The sequence below is a fragment of the Augochlora pura genome, chromosome 7 (assembly GCF_028453695.1).
Source record: "Augochlora pura isolate Apur16 chromosome 7, APUR_v2.2.1, whole genome shotgun sequence".
NCBI classification, from domain to species: domain Eukaryota; kingdom Metazoa; phylum Arthropoda; class Insecta; order Hymenoptera; family Halictidae; genus Augochlora; species Augochlora pura.
The window spans coordinates 15,345,961-15,366,985 of NC_135778.1; the positions used below are offsets into that span (position 1 = coordinate 15,345,961).

General features: G+C 41.9%; 1 protein-coding gene and 1 pseudogene across 2 annotated transcripts in view; both read right to left on the minus strand.

Moving 5' to 3' along the window:
- Positions 1 to 8,230: 8,230 nt before the first annotated feature.
- Positions 8,231 to 9,234, minus strand: LOC144473569 (NADH-ubiquinone oxidoreductase chain 1-like; annotated as a pseudogene).
- A 6,268-nt stretch (positions 9,235 to 15,502) lies between these two features.
- The window catches only part of LOC144473044 (uncharacterized), a 211,957-nt gene continuing 206,434 nt past the window's right edge, over positions 15,503 to 21,025 (minus strand). For both annotated transcript variants that reach the window (XM_078186587.1, XM_078186586.1), the window contains 3 exons: positions 19,593 to 19,919; positions 18,347 to 18,786; positions 15,503 to 17,773 (listed from right to left, as the gene is read on the minus strand). In XM_078186587.1, coding sequence (XP_078042713.1) covers positions 17,520 to 17,773; positions 18,347 to 18,786; positions 19,593 to 19,919 — 1,021 coding nt within the window. In that variant the 3' untranslated portion in view covers positions 15,503 to 17,519. The remainder of the gene's footprint in view (positions 17,774 to 18,346; positions 18,787 to 19,592; positions 19,920 to 21,025) is intronic.

The following is a 21,025-nucleotide window of genomic DNA, read 5'->3' on the forward strand; positions in this document are numbered from 1 at the left end:
CTATTCAATTAACAGAGAATGATTAGCAAAACTTTAAACTCAAGAATTTAATCGGCAATGTTGCGTTCTGTCTAATTATCGTAACGTGCCGCGTGCAATTACTGCGGCTGGAAACGTCAACGTGGGAACAGACGGTCATGCGCGAACATATTTGACCATGGTAAAATCATCGGTGAAAATCATTTAAACCGTTTTTCTCATTCATAGCTAAATAGTATATAAATGAAGCCACTCTGAAATATTCCATATCAGAGTTTATTAATTTTAAAGATCAGAATTTGTTTAAGACAGGCATTTCTGTATTGATATCTTGTTGAAAAGGGTGTAGTAAAGCAAACGGGGCATATTTTGATTAAATCAACAGCTTTTGAAAAAAGATATACAGTTTTATATATTTACGTAAACATCCGACATTTCATGTGCACCAACCTAATAATACTGATGATATCGTGTGGTTTATGTCAATTTCAGCGACGAACTTGCGGTAGTCACATGTGCGGTATCATTCTAAAGCAATGGAATAAATTAAGAGACGCATTTTATATCGTTGTACCAGTCTCACAAAATTTCTTTTTATAATACATACATCAATACAAAACCATTTTGTTATAATTTATCGTCTTACATTGTCAAGTGAATTCATTATGAAATTTCCTACAATATTTTACATGTTTTATCTGATATTTTCAATTAAATTATATATTCTATGCAAGAGTCCCGTATTTAAATAAGAGGAACAGACGGTCACGCGCGAACATATTTGACCACGGTAAAATCATCGGTAAAAATCATCTAAACCGTTTTTCTTATTCATAGTTCGACCGACTATGTCAAATATTTATTGCCCAATAAAAATCTGATTGGCCAGCCTCGGAGCCGCGACTTTTAATGCACGCTCTCGCGACAAGCGAAACCCGCGACACGCAATTGTTTTGTCATTGCTAATCGCGCGTTATTCATAGTTTGACATAAATCCATACAAACCAGTCTCTGTCGTACGCGCGCGTACACCGGCGGCGCGAGCGATTAGGTGAATGATCGATCCTCGAGAGCCAAGCTCCCGCGGCTCGATATTTCGCGAGCTGCCGCCACACTCTCGGAAACGCTTAATTACCTCACTGAGTCACCTACGAGCAGGCGCGCGCGGTTCTGCGTGCTGATGTTTACTGGAGCAATATGCACATACTAATCGTGGAATGGAAGTGTTTGAAAACGATACGCGCAGCACGCAGAGGAAGGAACGGCGCGCGCGATCTTGTGTAACGTGTTCGAGCGAGCGTATTCGCGATGCTTTATTTTTCATTAGACCATTACCAGCTCGATCTTATCCGATATTTCATATTTACCGAACGAGGGACTCTCACTTTTCCGTTTGACTGTGCTTCGGTAGCAAAGGATGGTTGCCGGCAGACATCTGTCACGCTTCGATTGGAGAGCTTCAATCAAACGATTTAATTAAGGAATTTAACTTGGATGTTTTGATTCAAGATTTTAAGTTGATTGTTTTGTTGTGAGATTTTATCTGGAACGTTTTGATCTAAGATCTTATCTGAAGCGTTCTGATCAAAGAATGCACCAGAAATTTCTTTATTAAAGAATTTATTTCAGACGTTTTGATCGAAGAATTGAACTCAAACGTTTTGGTTAATGGCTTCGCTTCTATTTGGTTAAAGGCTTCACTAATTTATTTAGTCGAAATCTTCGTAATTAAAATCTTCAATATTAACATAAAATATTCAATATGAACCAATCTAATTCGTACACTATTATCGAAGATTTTAACAGCAACGTTCTGTTCGAAGAATTCAAATCGAACTTTTTGATCGAAGCATCGAACTCAAACACGTTTTGGATCGTTGCTTCGGGAGAAACTGAATTTTGATTACAGTTCTCATATCATATCCAGACACGTGGCAATAGAGAACTTTCTAAGGAATTTTGTGGCACGCTTTGGTTTGTCGATTTGTCGATTTGCCGGTGGTGATCGGGTATGACAAGCGCCAAAAGCTTTCTTTCGAAAGCAACGTCGAACATGTGGTTTATTGGGTAGTTAACAGCCTGTCGAAGACGAGGTAGGAGGAGTATCACCTGTGGGAGTAGGCCACGTTCGATTAATAGCGTATTGTGCTCGAGAAGAGGTTTCATGAGAGATCACATGATTAAAGTCTGAACGAAATATTTTCATGGATCAAGTGCGTGCTTCTGTGATTCGCCAATTTTGGCGCAGGTGTTTGAAATTTAATTATGTAATTGATGTTATTTGTGTAAGTATTTTTTTATTATCATAATAGGATATCTAATCCTAGTCTTTAAATTTAACTTATTAAGATTGTAAAAAATCTGTATTTCAAAATCAATATATTACTTCACATCTCACTATTTTAATATACCTAATTTAAAAATCTTCTATTAACTTCCAATCTTTGAGATTATAAAAGTTAATTCATAGCAATAGTTTATCCGCCGATGCTGGCACTACATTTACCACTATTTAATTGAAATTTCTAACTAAAATTTACATTAAATTTTTTTAATTACAATTTTTATCGCTTAAGCATTAAATTGACCAAGCTTAAAGCACGGCGAAGAAGAAGCAAATGGAAGAAAATAGGAGACACGTTGTACGTAAAAGACATGGATTACCTAAATCCTTAGGTCTTAAATCAAAGAGCATTGCAACATAATGAGATTCCAGTACACGCGCTGTGTTCCATCGAATTTCGATGAAAATCAGTTTCGAAACCGTGTGCTGTTTCGCGGTTGGACAGCGCCGCCATCGATCATCCCTTATTTGCCGGCGTGTAGGATCCGGATTTTCCGGGCGGTGCCGAGATCCCGAGGAACCGATCGGCTGCGCTGGGTGGGAGGGAACGCGGAGGCCGATGTACCTCTTGTCCTCGAAGCGGAGCCGGAGAGCCGGTCAGAGGGAGAGGCCGCATTCCAAGCCACGGAGAAAGCCTCTCGCGCGCATTTAGCCACGGGATGACCGTCCAGAGGTCGCGTAAACGAGCTCCGTGGACCCGTTAGTTCGGATCGCGGCATATCTAACCTGGAATTATCCGGTCTGATCGGTCCTTTTCACGGATGCCCGTGCGCCACCGATTTCCACCGTCGACGGTCGACGCGGCTCGCGATTTTGCGGTCTCAGCTTCCGACGTCTACGCCGTTTACTTTGTCTACCGTCCGATTAGTGCAACCGTAAGCGCATCCCCGAGTTCCTTTCCTTCGTTCTTTATTTGTCTGCACCTGTTGTTTAGGTTACGTTAGCAATATCGTACTTGTTACACAGTACTTATTATATTGTACTTGCTATACGATTCTTGTAATTAGTTCGCGGATTTTTATACAGCATAAAAATTATTCTAGACATTTATTTTTTTCAAGCATCGCGATAAGTTGACAGTAATAATATGTTTAATTTGTACGAATTTCGTTTGCTATTTTGCATTTCTTCTATTTTCTTATAATATATTTCAATCTTTTACTGGTATAGTCATGGCTACATCTTCGAATGTCGCTCTTTTTTATGATTATATATTTATTTGTGCGTATTATTTACGTGATGGTTACGAATAGTTATATAATACTTATAATAGTCTCACAAAATTCTTTTTAAAATTTCTTACAATATTTTACATATTTTATCTGGGATTTTGAATGAAGTTATATATTCTTTAAAAGAGAATATTCTATATTTAACCCTCTTAGCGCCGGAAGCGAAATATATCGGCCGCGATGCACTGGCGAAAAGTGCCTTATACTTATACGTTTGTTACTTATGTAATTTCCAATGAATATAGAAAAATTGGCATCACTGTTTCATTCTCAATTTCGTCCTTAATACGCTGTTTTTTGAATCATGTAAATATTGCTTTTTGTTTGATTTTTATGAGCCTTTTTCCAAACCCTAGTAAAACCGTTGAAATTTGGCTTTTTCGCCCGGCACTAAGAGGGTTAAATAAAATGCGAAGATAGTCAAACAGATACAGTATAATTACATCGACCCACACGCCTTTTAAAAAGACTGCAGCAACCGACCGGCGTCACCAATGTTTTACACGCCATCGAAAGTGTTAGCCATTAAGAAATTCTACGAACGTTAGCATACGTGTCGCGATGTTGCGCGACACTTGAAAAAATTCCGCCGTAGAATTACCAGTGCTCGAACAATGGCGAAGACAAAAGAGCGGATCTGCGAGGAACGGGTTGTAGAACCAGCGCGACCCGGTGGTAATCGACCGGGAAGAATTTCATCGCGAACGCGTTGGGATCGGTAACCGATCGTTCGCGAGACGAATCTTCGGCTCGTTGTGTATCGGGGAAAGTACGCCTGTGGAACGTTTGAGGACGTTCGGATACACCTGCCGCAAGGTGACTGCATTCCATGCCGAGGTGAAACGTAAGCGGGATACCGCCGCGCCGGACGGAATGTATGTCGGATTTGCTGGAATACTTTACGAGCCGGGCAGCAGCGCTCCGTGCCGGCAATTATATGGATCTCGCGTTCGCCAGTCCGCGCGCGCGCGCGCGCTAGCAAGCTCGCTGCTGATCGTTTGTTTTTGCTGCCGGCCGGCCTACTTGTGTCGCGTATGATTAACTTCGCGATTGAACCTCTCTGGCACGCTCGGCATCCGCGAAATCGCGCCGGGGGAGCGGCGGGGCCGCCAGGTGAAATTTTTCGCCGACGGGATTTTCTGACAGCGCCGAGATTCGTCCGCGACCCTGGCGGGGGACTCATCCTTCCTTAACCGCGATGAAGAAATTCTTGGTAGTCACCTTGACGGGACACCTGGCCTCTCGTGGCTTGCTCGCTATCTAGCTGACTTCCCTGTCTAATTCGTGTTTTCGTTATGTATTTGTTACAGATTTATTTATTATTATATGTCTCCTTATTATTACATAATTTTTTATTATATGTTTATTTATTATTACATTATTGTTTAGCATATATTTATATACTATTATATATTTATTATACATTCATTATATATTATATTGTGTATTTTATCGCAGCTTTAGTCAGAGTTGTACTAATTCAGTTCCGCAATTTGATTACATTGTATTTCAGTTACATACTTATTCAACTGCTTTATAATGCATGATTCAAAACGTTCAATTAATTCAATTGTTGATTACTTTCATTATGAGTGTAATTCGAGTACAAGACAATTTAGTTATAATGCAATTGAAATACAGTGCAAGTGAAATACAATGAAACACAGTTCTTCAAATAACAGTGCAGAATTTTGAAGAAGTGAGATATATATTGACGTTTTCCTTTCGTGTACTCCTTGTCTCTTCAACATATTTTATTATCACATTACCTACTAATTTAATATGTTCCAATTCATAATGTTAATTTAATTACATTGTAATTCGCTACGTTACTCGCTGAAAACGTAATTCGAATTATATGCCAATTTTATCTCGTAAATCATACGAAGATCATAGAACATCAAATTTTATCACAAACTCGATAAATTAAACAACGTTTACGAACGTTCCTATCATCGTTAACAAATCCCCATAAAATAAAAGGTAAAACAAGATCGTGCTACATAGAAATTCCATTCTTGTGCGAATTCTTCACCGAGGCCGCTTCCGATAGAATTGAATCTCACTGAGAACGGAGGAGACACGCGCTGTCCCCGAGCCTCTTATTCAGATATCTCTCTCCAAGATGGCCGCCTTAGGGGATTCCACATTCTGGCGGTTCCGCATTCCCAAGCCGATAACGGTGAAAACCGATGCAGCTGATCATCCAGCGATTGTTCCGCGCTATTGTCTTCGAGCTTCTTGCCCGACCGACGCTTTTCTCGTACCTCCTAGCTAATCGAAGTTGTCCGCCTAAGTGAAAAAGGTCTCGGAGCGATAACGGTGCAAATTGAAACGTCCAATCATCCGGCAATCCTTCGAAAAAATATACAGCACAGCGCGGATACAGTATATACGGAATATACAGTAGAGCGCAGGATCCGTATCACGGTCGAAACAGAAACGCTATTTACGAATCCGCCGCGTTTCCGATGAATCTTGAATGGCCCCGTTTGCTTTCACTGATGTGGCGCAGTAACTGTTCCCGGCATTGTAACGACGGCGTTCGCAAGTTTGATTCTTTTTCCGGCAACGGAACAGGAATATCAGGGCACCGCGGCGGAATTCCTTGCATTCGTAATCTCCGATCGTACGAACGAGTTCCACGGTCCCGTTACCATCGCAATCCGTTGCACGCTCTCCGCCCGGTATCATTTGGGCGTTTACCATCCCGGACGACCCGGGATCCGGGAAAATCCTAGCTACCGGCTCGTGTGTCGGCGATTGGCTGCCGCTTTGGGTGCCCCAGGCCTCGCGAGGTTGCGATAGACCGGAGATTGGGGCAAGAGTTCACGGAATTATGTACTTCGAAGATAGACTTCAGAGGGAGACTTTGGAGGAAGACTTTAGAGAAAGACTTTAGAGGAAGACTTTAGTCTAAGGGCATGGAGGTGAAAACTTTGGCGGTGAAGACTTCTAATCAGGCTAAGGGTATAGAGGTGAAGACTTTAGAGATGAAGATTTCCAATCAGGATGGTTTCGAGGCATGGAGTGACTTTAGACTATGACTTTAAGCTAGGAATTCGAAGCAAGAATTTAGACTAAGAATTCAGTCTAAGAATTCAGATCAAGACTTCAAATCGAGATTTCAAGTTGAGACTTCGGACCTAAACCTTAGCGCAAGACTTTCAGTCCAAGACTCTAGAGGCAAGGATTGTAGGAACGAAGAGACTAAATCAAAACTTTTCTAAGACTTCTAGAGACTTTAGGCAAAAACTTCAGACTAAAATTTCAGACTAAAATTTCTGGCTAAAACTGCAGACTAAAATTTCAGACTAGAATTGCAGACGAAGACTTCAAACCGCGACTCTACTTTTCTTATCCTCTCAGCCTCCTCGTGACTAAATTAATTACTAACCGAATAAATTAAACTATTTCAATTGCATAACTAAATTACAACAGACTTAAACAACACCATAATTCAATAAGCTTTGTATCCCTGTAACAACAAAAAGGTATCGATTATTCGAAATGTTCACACGGATCAGCCTCCACCAAACACAAAAGACTAACGATCACGAAAAAGCAGTAAATCCTGCCAATCGACAGACAGACAGACAGACAGACAGACAAGACGAGTGGCTATCGATGTATTTCCGTGCGCATTGGATCTATAAATCGGCGATCTAACATAGCCCGTCGAGGAACGCGTTCTCTTTCCATAGAGGGGCAGCGAGTAACTCGCGAATGAATCAGACTCCAGGTAACGGGAAACCGCGACTCCATTCAGCCGCCTTCCCGCGATTTAAACCGGCCTCGCGAAATGAGACACGCGGGCGCATACGTCGCAGATTCGTTCCGGATATTAACCCTTTGCACTCCGCTGTCCCTTCTCAGGGGACATTGTAATTATATCGTATCACTCGGCTGTCCCCTCTCGTGGAACATTAAAGTTATTATATATACATATATATTTATAATGTATTATAATATAATATAAATACCGATTTTTTGCAAATATACATTCCTCGATGTCACCCAATTCATATAAGTCCAATATCATTATAACACGTTGTTACTTGGTTCCAAAATTATACTAAATAATACGAGGATCTGTAAAACGAGTCGAGTAAGCTGGTAGCCAACGTGTAGAATGTTTCGGAGTGCAAAGGGTTAACTCGTTCCATAGGAATACATACATACCGTGCCGATGTGCCCCGCGAGATCTAATTTCATTTTAATCATCGACAGCCGCGACGAGCAACAAGACCGTTTAATTGACTCCGAGGGCGAGCCGCGCGAGCCGCGCGCGCGCATCCCACGGAATGTCCGATCGGCGACGTGCCTTTGATTCCTCGGTAATGACCGCGGTGCCGGAAGCGGTATGAGTAATTGAGCATCTCGAAGAACGTGCCGGATACCCTGGTATTCGAGTTTCGCCGGGCCCGGCCGCTAAATGGCCTCCCCGCTGCGAGAAATTTCGAAAAATCGTGTCCCACGACGGCGCGGTTTCTTACGGTTTTCTATACAGTAACGGACAAATGAGCCCCCGTTGCCCGACGAGTGGCCCGAGTTATGAAAAATGAGACGGTTGTGGGAACCGTTGGTATCGACGACGGTTTTACCGGTATTTTGTGTTATACAATTAATCGTGGTAATATTGCGACGATCGTAGAGACGGGAAGCGATCGCTGGGTTACAGAGCAATGAATATCACTTTACCTTGGTAAACAATAAAATCAACCAAATTGAATCTTTCAATCATTAAAATTAAATTGAATACAATTAAAAATAATCTAACTTCATAAGAAATAGATTGAGCAATTGAACGTACCGCGCCTAATATCGAATAAATTGAATTTGATGATCGCCCCATTAATATTACTGGATAAACATTTGAACCAAATAAACTTAATGAAAATAAAATACCAAAATTTATAGAAAAATTATTAACATAAAATGGATAAATAAATCAAAACCTCATTGATAAGACCAATATAATTGTAGGTATACTTAAATACTAACCCTTATTAACTTTTTCAAGGAAGAAAAACTCCTTATTGAATCATTTAATTACATCTCTAAAAGGCTGTAAAATTCCTAGAAACCCCACCTTGTTAGGACCGTTACGATTTTGAATATAACCTAATACTTTATGCTCAAATAAAGTTAAAAAAGTAATTGAAATTAATATCAACACAACGAAAAAAATTCCTCTTATATACCCAACTAATAAACGCAAATTACACCACGAACTTCCACCTTAAAGACCCTAAAATTCGTACTTGTTGCTCAGCCTTCGCGCCGCAGGAACATTCCACCAGTCACAAAGCAATTCGCGGCAGCGAACTTTTTACGAACCGCCAGATCATTCCAGAAATCCAAAGAGGAATGCTCCTCGGGTACTCGGGAGCCTTTAAATCATCCGTCAACGATTTTAATTACCCGGATAGTTCACGATAGAATCCCATCGATTCGTTTTTCTCGGATCGGCGAGCCGCATCTTTTTGCCTAGCGAGCCGCTCGCGACATGGCGGAACGAATTTCGCGATGTTAACAAGAGAATCGTTTCGATCGGTACACGTCCCGGTCCGCGATCGATCTATCCGCGGCGATGTATCGAATAAGATTTCTCGGCCGGATACCGATTCCGTGGATCAGTTACATACAGTCAGTCTCATAAGTATTCGTACCCTTCATTGCTTATAAGAGAAATTTGTTGAAATCAAGGGACGCGTGTAAGATTTTGCAATCAACTTTTTATTATGAATGAACACATGCATAAAGTTTATTTATACCAAATTATAACAAAATTGATTAACCAATAACAAAAATATATTGATTTTACTCCTCGTAGTACGTAATAACAGTCCACAAAAGTATTCGTACCAGTGTAGATTTTGTCAAAAAAATCGCATATTAGAGTAGCTTCATTACTTTATATTAATTTTCTAGTATTTACTGGGTCCACCTTTATGCCTTATTGCATCGTCTAATCGATTTGGCATACTTTATACCAGTTTCAATGTGATATTTGGTGCAATACTATTCCAAACTTCCAAAATTTTGTTTTTTAGCATTTGTTTATTGAAAATTTGAATAGAATGAAAATCTTTCGAAAATTTCGTACAATGAGGGTACGAATACTTATGGGACTGACTGTAAATCGTTGCGGTTGCGTGCCGCGGAGGGTTACCGAAGAGAATGCCGCGCGTGTCACTTCGGAGGGAGGCGAGCGAATTTTTGATTCCGTTCGAGTGTCCGTGGCGTACGTTGACGTGACACGGTGTCGTCATTAGTCATTAGACGAGGTGCCAAACGTAATATAGAACGGAGCCGAGTTGCGTGAGCGCGCGCGTGCGTGTGCGACCGCTGGAAATTATCATCGGTAGGACTCGTGTCCCTCCAGGGACATTCGCTACCGACAACGACTCGTACGGTCGCGTGCTCTTTTGTTATAGCTTTCGCGACAAATTAATGTGGGCCAAGTATATTGGTCGGCCGGATTGGACTCCGAAATTCCGGCGTATCGGCTACCGAATGACACTGCTTGAATTTATCGTTAGTTTCGCGATGGGTTTGCTAGTGATAGTGGATTTTCTTCCTGGAAAGCAGCTGCTAATGTCTCCGTTCAATTAATTTTTGTCGTCATGGGTTAGATTTTAAGCAAGAGGTAAATTCTCCCCAATTGTCCTTTAGTTTCGAAACAAAAATGGGCAATCTGGGAAGAGATGATGCGATTATTCAAATGTTGAATTGGAATTTATGAAGACGAGAAAGATTAAATATGATTATAAAATAAACCTAGCTAAATATTAACGACCATCACATACCCTTAAACTTATAATCCTCATCACTATCTTCATCGCGTTGTTATCGCGGAAAGGCTTAAAAAAGAATAAAGAAACGAAATATTAAAGCGATCTAAATCATCGTGAATTGTTAACGGACACGTTCGCAACTCGAGAATCAAGTCCTTGTTTAAAAAAATCGAGAACACGACGGTCCACTATTTTTTCTACCGCGAGAAAAAGTTCAGACACGAGTGTGTCTGTAATCGCGAGGCCATTTTTGGCGAATCGAGTGGCTGTTTCTCGCTCGATCGAGTGAACGCCAGATCCTTTAAGTCTCCGCAACAGTCCCCGATAGCCGCGGCACGGTGTTCCAAGAGGATTCCGTGAAAACGAACATCCACGGGAGAGTGCGTTCTCTTTGAGGCGTGTAGAACAGGTAGGAGCCGCCAGGCCGGGTGCCGCATTTACGCGTCACACTGGTTGCGTAACCGCGGCCTAGTTCGCGTACCGCAGGCGACTTTAATATTCGCGATGCAATTTCGCCTCGGAGGAACAACAAACGGTATTCAACGCTGCTAATTAATACGTCCGCTGTCGCGTAATCCGCGGTCGACGCGACGCGTCAGCCCCGATATAACCGTCGAACAAGAAACATTTAGCAGAAATCATTTGCGATCGGACGCGGTCGACGAATACTGTTATTTACGATTTGGCACAGATCGTGACTATGTAACAATTCCGCGCGGACTTCCGCGCCGATTTCGCAGTCGCAAAAACAACGGGCGGCCTTATGTCCGCATTGCTGACTGACATTAGCGCCTATGTAAAGTGTTAAAGTTTACCCGTCGGTGGACAAAAACTCGCGCCGCGAGAGACGTCCGCGCGTCTATTTGCGTAATTGACCGGCAAAACGGTTCCAAACATGCGATACGCCACGGAGATTTCACTCGCAGCTGCTCCGGCTGGCTGGGGCATACCAACAGTGCGAACACAGTTACGTTTGCTTAACCCTCTTAGTACCAGCCAAAAGACTCTGTATCTGAGCGAAATGTTTAAAACTCGTTTGACGAAGTTTGATGAAGTTTCGGAAAGAAATGGCAAGAATTTTGAAAAGCCTGTTAAATAACAAATTCAAAAAGGGAGAAGAAATAAGAAATGAAATTGTTGTCTAATAAAAATATTCAGAAATCTATCTTCCCAACGATAGCCAACAACGATATATCGTTGTTCGGTACTAAGAAGGTTTATGTTTATTGTTAGACGGAGATGATTGCCGTTTTCTTCTATTGTGCGGTAGAATATATTACTCAGTTATTAGAAGCATGCACGAATCGACGAGAACAAAATAAGTTGTCGCCTCTGGCCATAGGATCGTTCTAATCAGCTCGGGATCAGATGTCTCTCGATCTCCAGTCATGAGAATGAGCGCTTATGTAAGCGCGCGCGGGCGCGGGGTACCTGTTCGCGGTACACCGGGGTCAACGTGACATAATCCGCGACGCGCTCTCGGGGTCCTCGTTCTCCCCGCATCCTTTGAATAGCTTCTTCTGGTACGTTCGGCAATTAGTCAATACGCAAGGAACGTGTACGATACGCGAGAGTGGGCGGTTGCGTGCCGCCTGTATGCTAATGCTGATCTTTCGTAACGGCGGCCGGAGAAGAGGATCCCCGCGATTGGAAAAGTGGTCTCCCGCGCGGCGGTTCTCTCTCTCTCTCTCTCTCTCTCTCTCTCTCTCTCTCTCTCTAATGGCCACGGCGTGGCTCGTCGGTTCCTCCGATTCCACCGACGATCCGTCATAGACAAGATCTCGGCGCGGTACACGCGCTCGCCCGACCGACCGCTACGGGCTCGGAGAAAGCACGGAGAGAGACGGCGAGAGGGAGACGGAAAGAGATAGATAGAGAGGTAGAGAGATAGATAGAGCGAGATAGAAAGAGAAAGATAGACGGATAAGAAGAGAGAGAGAGAGAGAGAGAGAGAGAGAGAGAGAGAGAGAGAGAGAGGGATAGAGAGAGGAAGATAGAAAGAGAAAGAGAGGAATAGAGAGCTAGGAGAGAGAAAGATAGAAAGAGAAAGGGAAAGATAGAGAGATAAAAAGAGAAAGATATACACACACAGAGAAGGAGGGAGATAGAAAAAGAAAGAAAGACAGAGACGGATAGAGAGAGACTTTACGAGGCTAAAAGACGACCGCGGGAGATAGTAGCGTAACAAACGTCTGGCCCCCAGGAGAAACCACTTTCGCTCTTTTCGCCACTCGCCCGTGCGTTTTCATTTTTTTTCCACGGCGATAGACCTCGCCACGCTCTGTTCTCCCATGCGATACTTTTTGCCGCTTTTCCGACGAGTCCGCGCGCGGTCTTCGGATATTTTTTCGTACGCGTTTATTGATTCAATTTATTGGTAACCGTTCGGGGAAAGTGCGTGTACCTATGTATGACGTGAAAGGCTCCGGATCTTTCAGGAATGTTTTCAGACTGGATGGAGAGTTATCTTCTCGAAAGTTTGTAGCTATTTCGGCGCTTCTTTGGGGAACATGACTGATTTTTTTGTATAGTTATTTCGCATTAATGCTTGGACAAGTTTTAAGACGTAATTATTTACTTGAAAGTGGGATAGGTTGGTTGACTGATACGTGTTACTTTTTGGTTGTTATTTAGTAGGTTAAAATGTTTAGTAGTCGAATTAGGAAATTTGTAGCACTGTTGAAACGGAAATTAAATACGTCTGATTATGGTTCACCGTTTCCACTTACTTTCTACAGTAATCTAGTCGCGTTTAATGAACTTCGCGTTATATCTTCGAGTAGTAACAATAACCGAGGAGTAATGCTTTATTATCGCTTTATTATTAAACGAACTAAAACACTCTTTAGATTACGGAATATATCACGAGTTAATGTTTTAATTATAATAAACACAGAATAAATTGCGTCTAAAGATTCTACAGTCACAGAAAAGGGATAATGTCATTGGTGTTGAAATATTTACGTTTGTAAAATTATATAAGTATAACAAGAATTAATCAATATAGACCTCCTGCTACTTTTGTCCAATGAATTAAAAAATAAATTAAAAATCTATTAAATGGTCTCCAGTGAAAGTGTCTCTATAATTAGGACAATCGTCAAAGCAAAAACGTGGGACCACTCATTTCGACCAGCACGGTCGATTCAGCGTTAATGTGTCCACGAACAAACTACTCTATTGTCTTTCTCCTGTCTGATATTTTCACTCGAAGGTACTCCAGACCTTTGCGTACGTTGAAAAAATACTCTGAGCGATTAACTTTCGAGATATCTATAGCAGTCCATTGGAAACCATTGTTCTGAAAAGAATGCACTTCGAGCGTTATATTAGATTGGTAAGAAATTAATGTCGGTTTTCGAACTTTCGAACTTTGATGCATGTTTTGGGATAACAAGCAAGTTCGTGTAATATTCGTTTGAAGAATTTATCAATTCCAGAACAGCAGTATTTTACGCAACTGGAATTAACAAACTGTCAATTTATTGGCAAAAATGTGTAGACTGTAATGGATCTTATTTTGATTAAAAAAACTTATTCCGATTTGTGCTATGTCGATTTAAAGATATAGTTTGGAAACCGACATTATTTTCTTACCAACCTAATATTACTTTACAAAGGAAGTAAAGTCCTTCGAGGTAGTTCGTCTAAAAAATAAATGATCATTATAGCATTGTTTAACGATATTAAGAGAGGGAAGCAACGTTTCGTTATCCAACGCGGACGGAACCCGCGCGTTCACCTACTGCCAGCTCGTAAGACGTCTTCGTAGCATTTCACGAGACGGGAAATGCTTTCTCGCGGTCAGTTCCCTACCGTGAAAATTCCGCTCGCGGTTTTTATTGCCGCGGAATGCTTGTTACACGATCCCCGCGAACAAGGCAGTGTATCGTTTCGCGACTCAAACACCGGTAGAAAGTCCCGGTCTTGAGCGAAATTCGATGATATTGACTGCATAATTAGCCGCTGGATATCGCGCGATGCCAGAAAATTGGCCTCGAGATTCTTTTTCGCCATGGTTTTATACCTGAAAGTTATGGCCGAGAATTTCGTTCGAGTGTCTATGCAGAAAGTGTAGAAGCACGACTGTGTTGCGAGAGATTGTTGGGCAATTTCTAACGGAATCTATTGATATCGCTTGTTCGATGTTAATTAATGAATTTCTAGAGAATCGAGGCTAAATACACCGACGCCTAAAAGCGACCAATAAACATTGCCCTGTAAGAATCACGAGAGCGAAATAAAAAATATAAAAACTGACCAGTGGTGGTAGCTTTAGTGTTAATTTCCCTGCAAATTATTAACTTATATATTTCTAGATTTTTCAACCGGATCTCTATGGTTCCGCGCAATTTAATCATCAACCGTTTTTAACGTCGAAATACTTCATCTGTTTAATTATGCTGTATCCTTCTTGCAGCAAGTAAAAAATATGTTACAGTTGAAAAAGTCTTAATTAACCTTGAGCATCCTTGAGTTAATCCATCGACGTATATACCTCGTAACTGAAGCTTCTGTAGGCTATCGTACTTCTTTATTTCGATTCACACCGTACTTTCCACAACGAATGAAAAGATTTTTCGAAAGTGTAATCAATTAAAAAAATTATCTCTCGGAATCTCGAAAAACAACAGTCATCGCGGAACACCGTTTTAATGGTCGCGCAACGCCAGATGGTCTTTTAATTATGTACCAATTGTCTTGTTTAATTGCTGGAAACCGGTTCTCGTTCGTTCAGGCGAGGGTATCAACGACGGCGGGAGAATGAAAAATTCGCCGGCGTAATTAAAGAAACGATTTAATCGAGAAACATGTACAAAAAGAACCGTAGATTCTTCGTCGGAAATAAAACTTCAATAAAATGCCACTTCCTGGATCGGGGAAACATGCGTAGAACTTTATTGAAGTTTTAATTTCGTCGCGTTTCGTTTTACCATAAACGCGCGGCTTCGTTTTATAAAACCTCGAGTCATGCCTTTTCAATGACCTGAAAGAGGAATCATCCTAAAGCAATTTATTATTGCACGTAAAGTCTGTACAAAAAAAATCCACGATAGAACGCAACACGAGCTACTTAAAAGTAAACGTCGAAATCAAAGTGAGCCATGCGTGGGAGAGCATTTCCATTGAAACACGTACACACAATGTCGATCGACATCATTCTCGATTTATTTCCCGAATACTTCCTCAGATTGTCTACATCGTTGAAAAAACTGTCGTTTGTACTTACAAGCGTAACGCGGCACTGCGGTGCCGCGGCGGAAACGTCGCGGTGCCGAGTTCTTCAGGTTCCCATAAGTTTTGGGCAGGGACATACGGTTCCGGAAAAAGATACCCGCAGAAAGTTCAGTCTTAGTTGATTAGTTTCTAATGCCGGTGAGACGCCGCGTTAACCCTTAAGTGTCCATTCAAAATTTCCTTTACACAATTGACGATACTTAGAACTGTTAGATTAATTATTAAGACTGTTATATTTAGATAAAATAGATAACGTAGTATCGCTGTCATTATTACCGAGCGATAGATTATATAGATATTATCGAGTCAGTCAGTAAAAATCAATTTCGCTTTGAAGTACAGTAGCAGATCAAACATCGGTGTAGCTAGATCAATAAATATTCAATCTCTGCCAGCAATTGTCCACTTAAGGGTAAAAATTCTATCGATGATAACTAGTCTGCGGATTTTATGCGTTCATATCAAAACCTAATGGATATAAAAACGGTAAAGGTATCAACTTCTTACAATTATCTTGGAATACGTTTATCTCGCGTAAAACTCCGCAGTCCTATAATAAAAATCATCACGAGTATCTCATTCCGTCATCGCATGGGGCGGTCACGGGCAACGAGCGCTCCAGACTGCTCCGCGGCGCGAATGACGTCAGCGATGGGAGGAGTTTCGTTATGCCGAGGCCTCGTGGGCGTGGTCTCGTTGCTCCCAGTTTCCATGGAGCCGGATCATCGCGTCGCGGAGCGATCTGTGCCCGTGTCTCGAGTACAAGGTAGAAAGGGTTGAACTCGCGCGTCGCAAGGGGGAATGACAGTGGTATTAAAATATAAACGTTATCATTATCAAAGTACATCGACGGAGGGGGTGGGGGGCTGTAATAAAAAATAGAAGGAGAAGCGGGGCCGCGCGGCGGACTTTCGGTGTCCGGTGCCGGGCCCATTCGGAAGTACATCCACTATTTACACAGAGACGAGTATTCCATGTGAGTGTGTGTGTGTGAGTCCATCGAGCGGGAAGATGTCGAATCTCGGGCGCGTTCGACGCAGCGAAGAAATAGATTAGGAACTTCGGCGGTTTATTTCTCTTCCTTTCTCGTCCTCGCGCGTTGCTCGCTGCGTCTGATCGAGACTCGAATTATAATATAAATTATAATGTTAATACATCGCGCCGATTGGCTCCAATCTACAACGGCGGAAAGGTGTCGTTGCCGCGGTGATGGTTTTTTACTCGCGATCGTCCGTGCTCGGACTTCGCGCAGAGATGAGTTGGAGGTTGTTTGATCTTGTTCGATGATAGGAGTATCATGAATCCCTTTAGTGAACGCGCTTAAAAATATAATCGGCATTTTATTTTGTCTATTTTCAGTTTTTCTTAAATAAGGAAACTACTTTACTTAATAAACAAGAAAAGTGATATTAAACAGATAAAAATTTAATAATAGGCAATTGTAGCTTCAATTTCTTAATTTCGCTGATCAATTATGGAGCCGAAAGAAATATTATTAAATTAAAAAATGTACATATTCCAGTTCATTAATATTTTTTAAAATAAATTCACCTGAGAAATATTACAGGTCACTATAATATTGGTCTCGACCTCAGTTACTATAGCAAGATGCTACAAAATCTGCGTCCTTATCTCGAAAAACGCGACCGATTTAACTTCCTCCTATCCTCGAAAACAATCTATCGATCCAAGATCAAGTTATAAAATCCACCAAGTACATCGAAATAGTTCTAAACCTTTAAATTAGACTTCCGAACTATTCGCGAAAGTTCAGGCTGATTCCCAACGGAATCAGTATACCGAAAGGAGCACGAGCAATCGGTAGCAAGAGGCAGCTACGCATAGACACGTGTTCCGCCGCTGTGAAAGCGCTTCCCTCAGTGGCACGTACAGTAGAACAGTAGTCTTAGGTTCTCGGAGACGTCATCAAGACACGATGCACTTTTCAGTGTCCTTTTGTGCTTGGTTCGAAGACGGCGACGATGTTGGCCCGCGTTTCCTCGCGCATGCCACCGCGTCGTTCGGCACGTACGAGATCCTGACACCGCCGTAAGCCCTTCTTGGTGGAAGAGCGTATGCTTGCGCCTCGTCGGAGCTGCTGGACGAGCTGCAAGTCGAGCAGCAGCTCTCCACGTCGTCCTCCTCGCCCTCGATCCTCGATCTCGAGGATCCTGCCACACCTGCGGGACCAGAAAATATGATCATTTCACCTGACGAATTTCATTTTCGCTCTTAATTTCCTACATTTATATTATTATTGTTATTTTATTACTGTATTATTATTGTAATGCGTTAGAATGTGATATGTAATATGTTAAAAAGCACATTTATTACAATAAATATTTTACAATAATAATACGAGCAATTTATTTAGCAATAAATGTTCCCCCGGGCTTACAAGGAATACCCGGAGGTAATCACATTCCTACCGCCTTATGCGGTGGCTCAAAGAAAAAAAAAATAAATTATTAAGTAATTATAACAAATGTATATAATATAAATTAGATTACAATAATAATACAATAATAGAATTATAATAATCAGCGAGCAAATGCGTCAGTTTACCGTCGACAATATAGAAGAATCATACTCGCGTATTGTAATTCAAATTGCAGTAAATGAAAATATATATAGATTGCATAATTGCATTCATTACTTTGCATATATTTGTGCATAAGGATCTGCAGTCTAACCGTGACGTTATAAATACATTCGTCGACGGATTGTATGCAAAGCAGCGAAAGCGTACGCACCCCAGGTGGACGAGCCGGCGACTTCCTCCGGCTGCAAGCTTCTCGATCGGGACACGTTCGACCTCGACAAGGACGCCGGCGACGGCGACGGCGATGACGACGAATTCCTCTCGTTAGGGGGTGATAGGGTGACGCGGGAGGACGCGGCCGCGTGATCGTTCACGTCCAGATCCCCCTGGAACCGCACGCGTCGCGACGTCGGCGTCGGGGGGTCCGTCTGGCCGGCGATCAGGTTCGTCGGCGACGTCGCCAATTCCTGGGTCAGAGCGGTCGCCGAGACGGAGGCGCCGGCGACCGCGCCGGTCGATGTCGACGACGCTGACGCCGACGCCCGCGACGACGGTCGCGGGGGCGGTGGTAGCTCCGGCATGCTCGAGGCGTGCGACGGGGCGCAGTTCTGGACGCATCTTAGCGGTTCTCGATCCCTTGCTTGCATTAGCCTGAAACGTTAATTGATGGTTAAGTTATAAAAGGTGCGCATAGATGTTTTAAGCATTTACTACTGAATAATTGCTTAATTATTATAATTTACAAATAATGCTGAATTCGATAAGAGATATTCAACAAAACGAGTGAAACTTGCTTCGTAGGATTAAGATCAGCGGTATAAAATTACCTCCGAAGGATTTATTTGGTATATTATTCGGATAAAATTTTTTTCAAAGAGTTTATTCGATATATTATTCGAATGAAATTACCTTTGAAGAATTTATTAGAAAGATCAGTCTAATAAAATTTTATTCCACATTTTATCCGAAAGATTATTCGAATAGAACTTTATTCAACATTTTATTTGATAGATCAGTCAAATAATATTTTATTTGATATTTCATACGAAAAATCAGTCAAATAATATTCTGTTCGACATTTTACTTGAAAGATTACCCGAATAAAATTTTATTCAATATTTTATTCGAAGGATTAGCCGAATAAGACTTTATTCGACATTTTATTCGAAAAGCAGTCAAATAAAATTTTATCAATAAAATATACTTTAAATATTAATTGAATAAAATTGATACTAACACTGGACTTAAAAATCTACAAAAATCCAAAGTTCTTATTAATTCGATCCGTCCGTAGCGTACTGCGCCAAGAACGAATATCCGAGAAAGGTTAGACAGTAAGGAAACAGCGATAAGATTAGGTCCTTTTTCGACCAGCCTGTAGTTCCGGACAAGTAAGTAATAGCCTGGTGGTCCGAGAAGACGGGTCCCGCGGCCCGGCCGGGGACAAATCAATTTACCTTCCCAATTCGCTGCGATTTTCCTCCGGATGAGAACTACGCTCCTGGAGCAGTCTCTCGAGATTCCTCTCGAGCAGCACCCGGTCAAGGCCGCCTGTCCTCGAGCCGCTCGAAGGGAACCCGTCGACCGTGAATTCCGGGCTGAGCGTGCTCTGCGTCGGTGTCGTCGCCAGGGACGCGGACGTTTGATGATGCTTCCTGGTCATTCGGGGCGAGTTCCGCGGCGATCCGAGGGTGTGCCTCGATCCCGGGGGCGGGGGTGGCGGCGGCGGCGGTGGCGGCGGACTCGAGGAACCCTCGCTGGTTGGCGGCTGTCTTCGACCGGTCCTGGAAAGTCGAATGGTAATCCGTTAGGTCAATAAGAGAGTCGCGAAGGCAACGACAATCAGAGTGGTTGGGGCCTCGGGAACAAATATGTACTCTCATAAGGGTTGATGTTTTCTGGTGCTTGACTCCGGGACGATGCCGTGGGGTCGCCGGTGAACTGGAGAAGAGGTCGGCGCTCTTCTCGACAGTGGCAATTTCAAGCATTGTCAGTTTGCTGACGCAAATACAATCGCGCGCGAATCAATTTACGCGGACTCGGAAGGCAGTGGGTAAATTGAACCTTTCGCAATTGAAGCCATTTTAGCTTCGATATCTAAAATAGTTTTTCCGATGAGGAGGGGTAGATTTCTATGTTTAGTAGACATTGAGTGGAATTTCAAATTGCTACGATCTAGATGCGTGCCTGAGAAGCTAATATCAATGAAAGTTTAGAATTTTTTTAATAGCAAGGGAATAATATTTGTCTTGTCTTTATAATTGTACAATGGTTGGATAACTGAGTTTATACGATTAAAATGAGTCCAAACACGATGTAAATCGGTTTACCGTGAGCTATTCTGAGATTAATAGCAACCTATGGCAAGCAATCTATAGTAATGTATAATAATCAGTATTTCCATAAAAGTAGCCCAATTTACATTGTGTTTGGACTCATTTTAGTCAGAAAAATCTCGGCTATCTATTGGTACTATTATTATAAAAATAAAATGACAATTGTTAAAGATAAAATTATCTTTCCTGCAAATTTTTTTAATCATTCCTTTCTTTCCACTTTCTTCCTTTCTTTTCACCGTAGTAATTCTCTTATTCACTGTGTTAATAGAAGAATTATTCTGAGTCGTGTAAAAACCGTATAGATATACTAACACATAGATTGTCATTTTGCTGATAAATTGTTTTATAACTTCTCGGGACTGGTTTTAGTCAGTAGCATTAAATTTGGTTAATCGTACCAAGATTCGTAGGGTTCTTTAACTCGCGATAACTAATCTAGACGCGAAGGGGTGCTAATCCTGCAGGACCATATTGTTGGGTTTATGTCCAGCAGCTGAGCAAATATAGGGTCTTATAACTGCGGACAATTAGCACCTTGTTCCACACTGTCC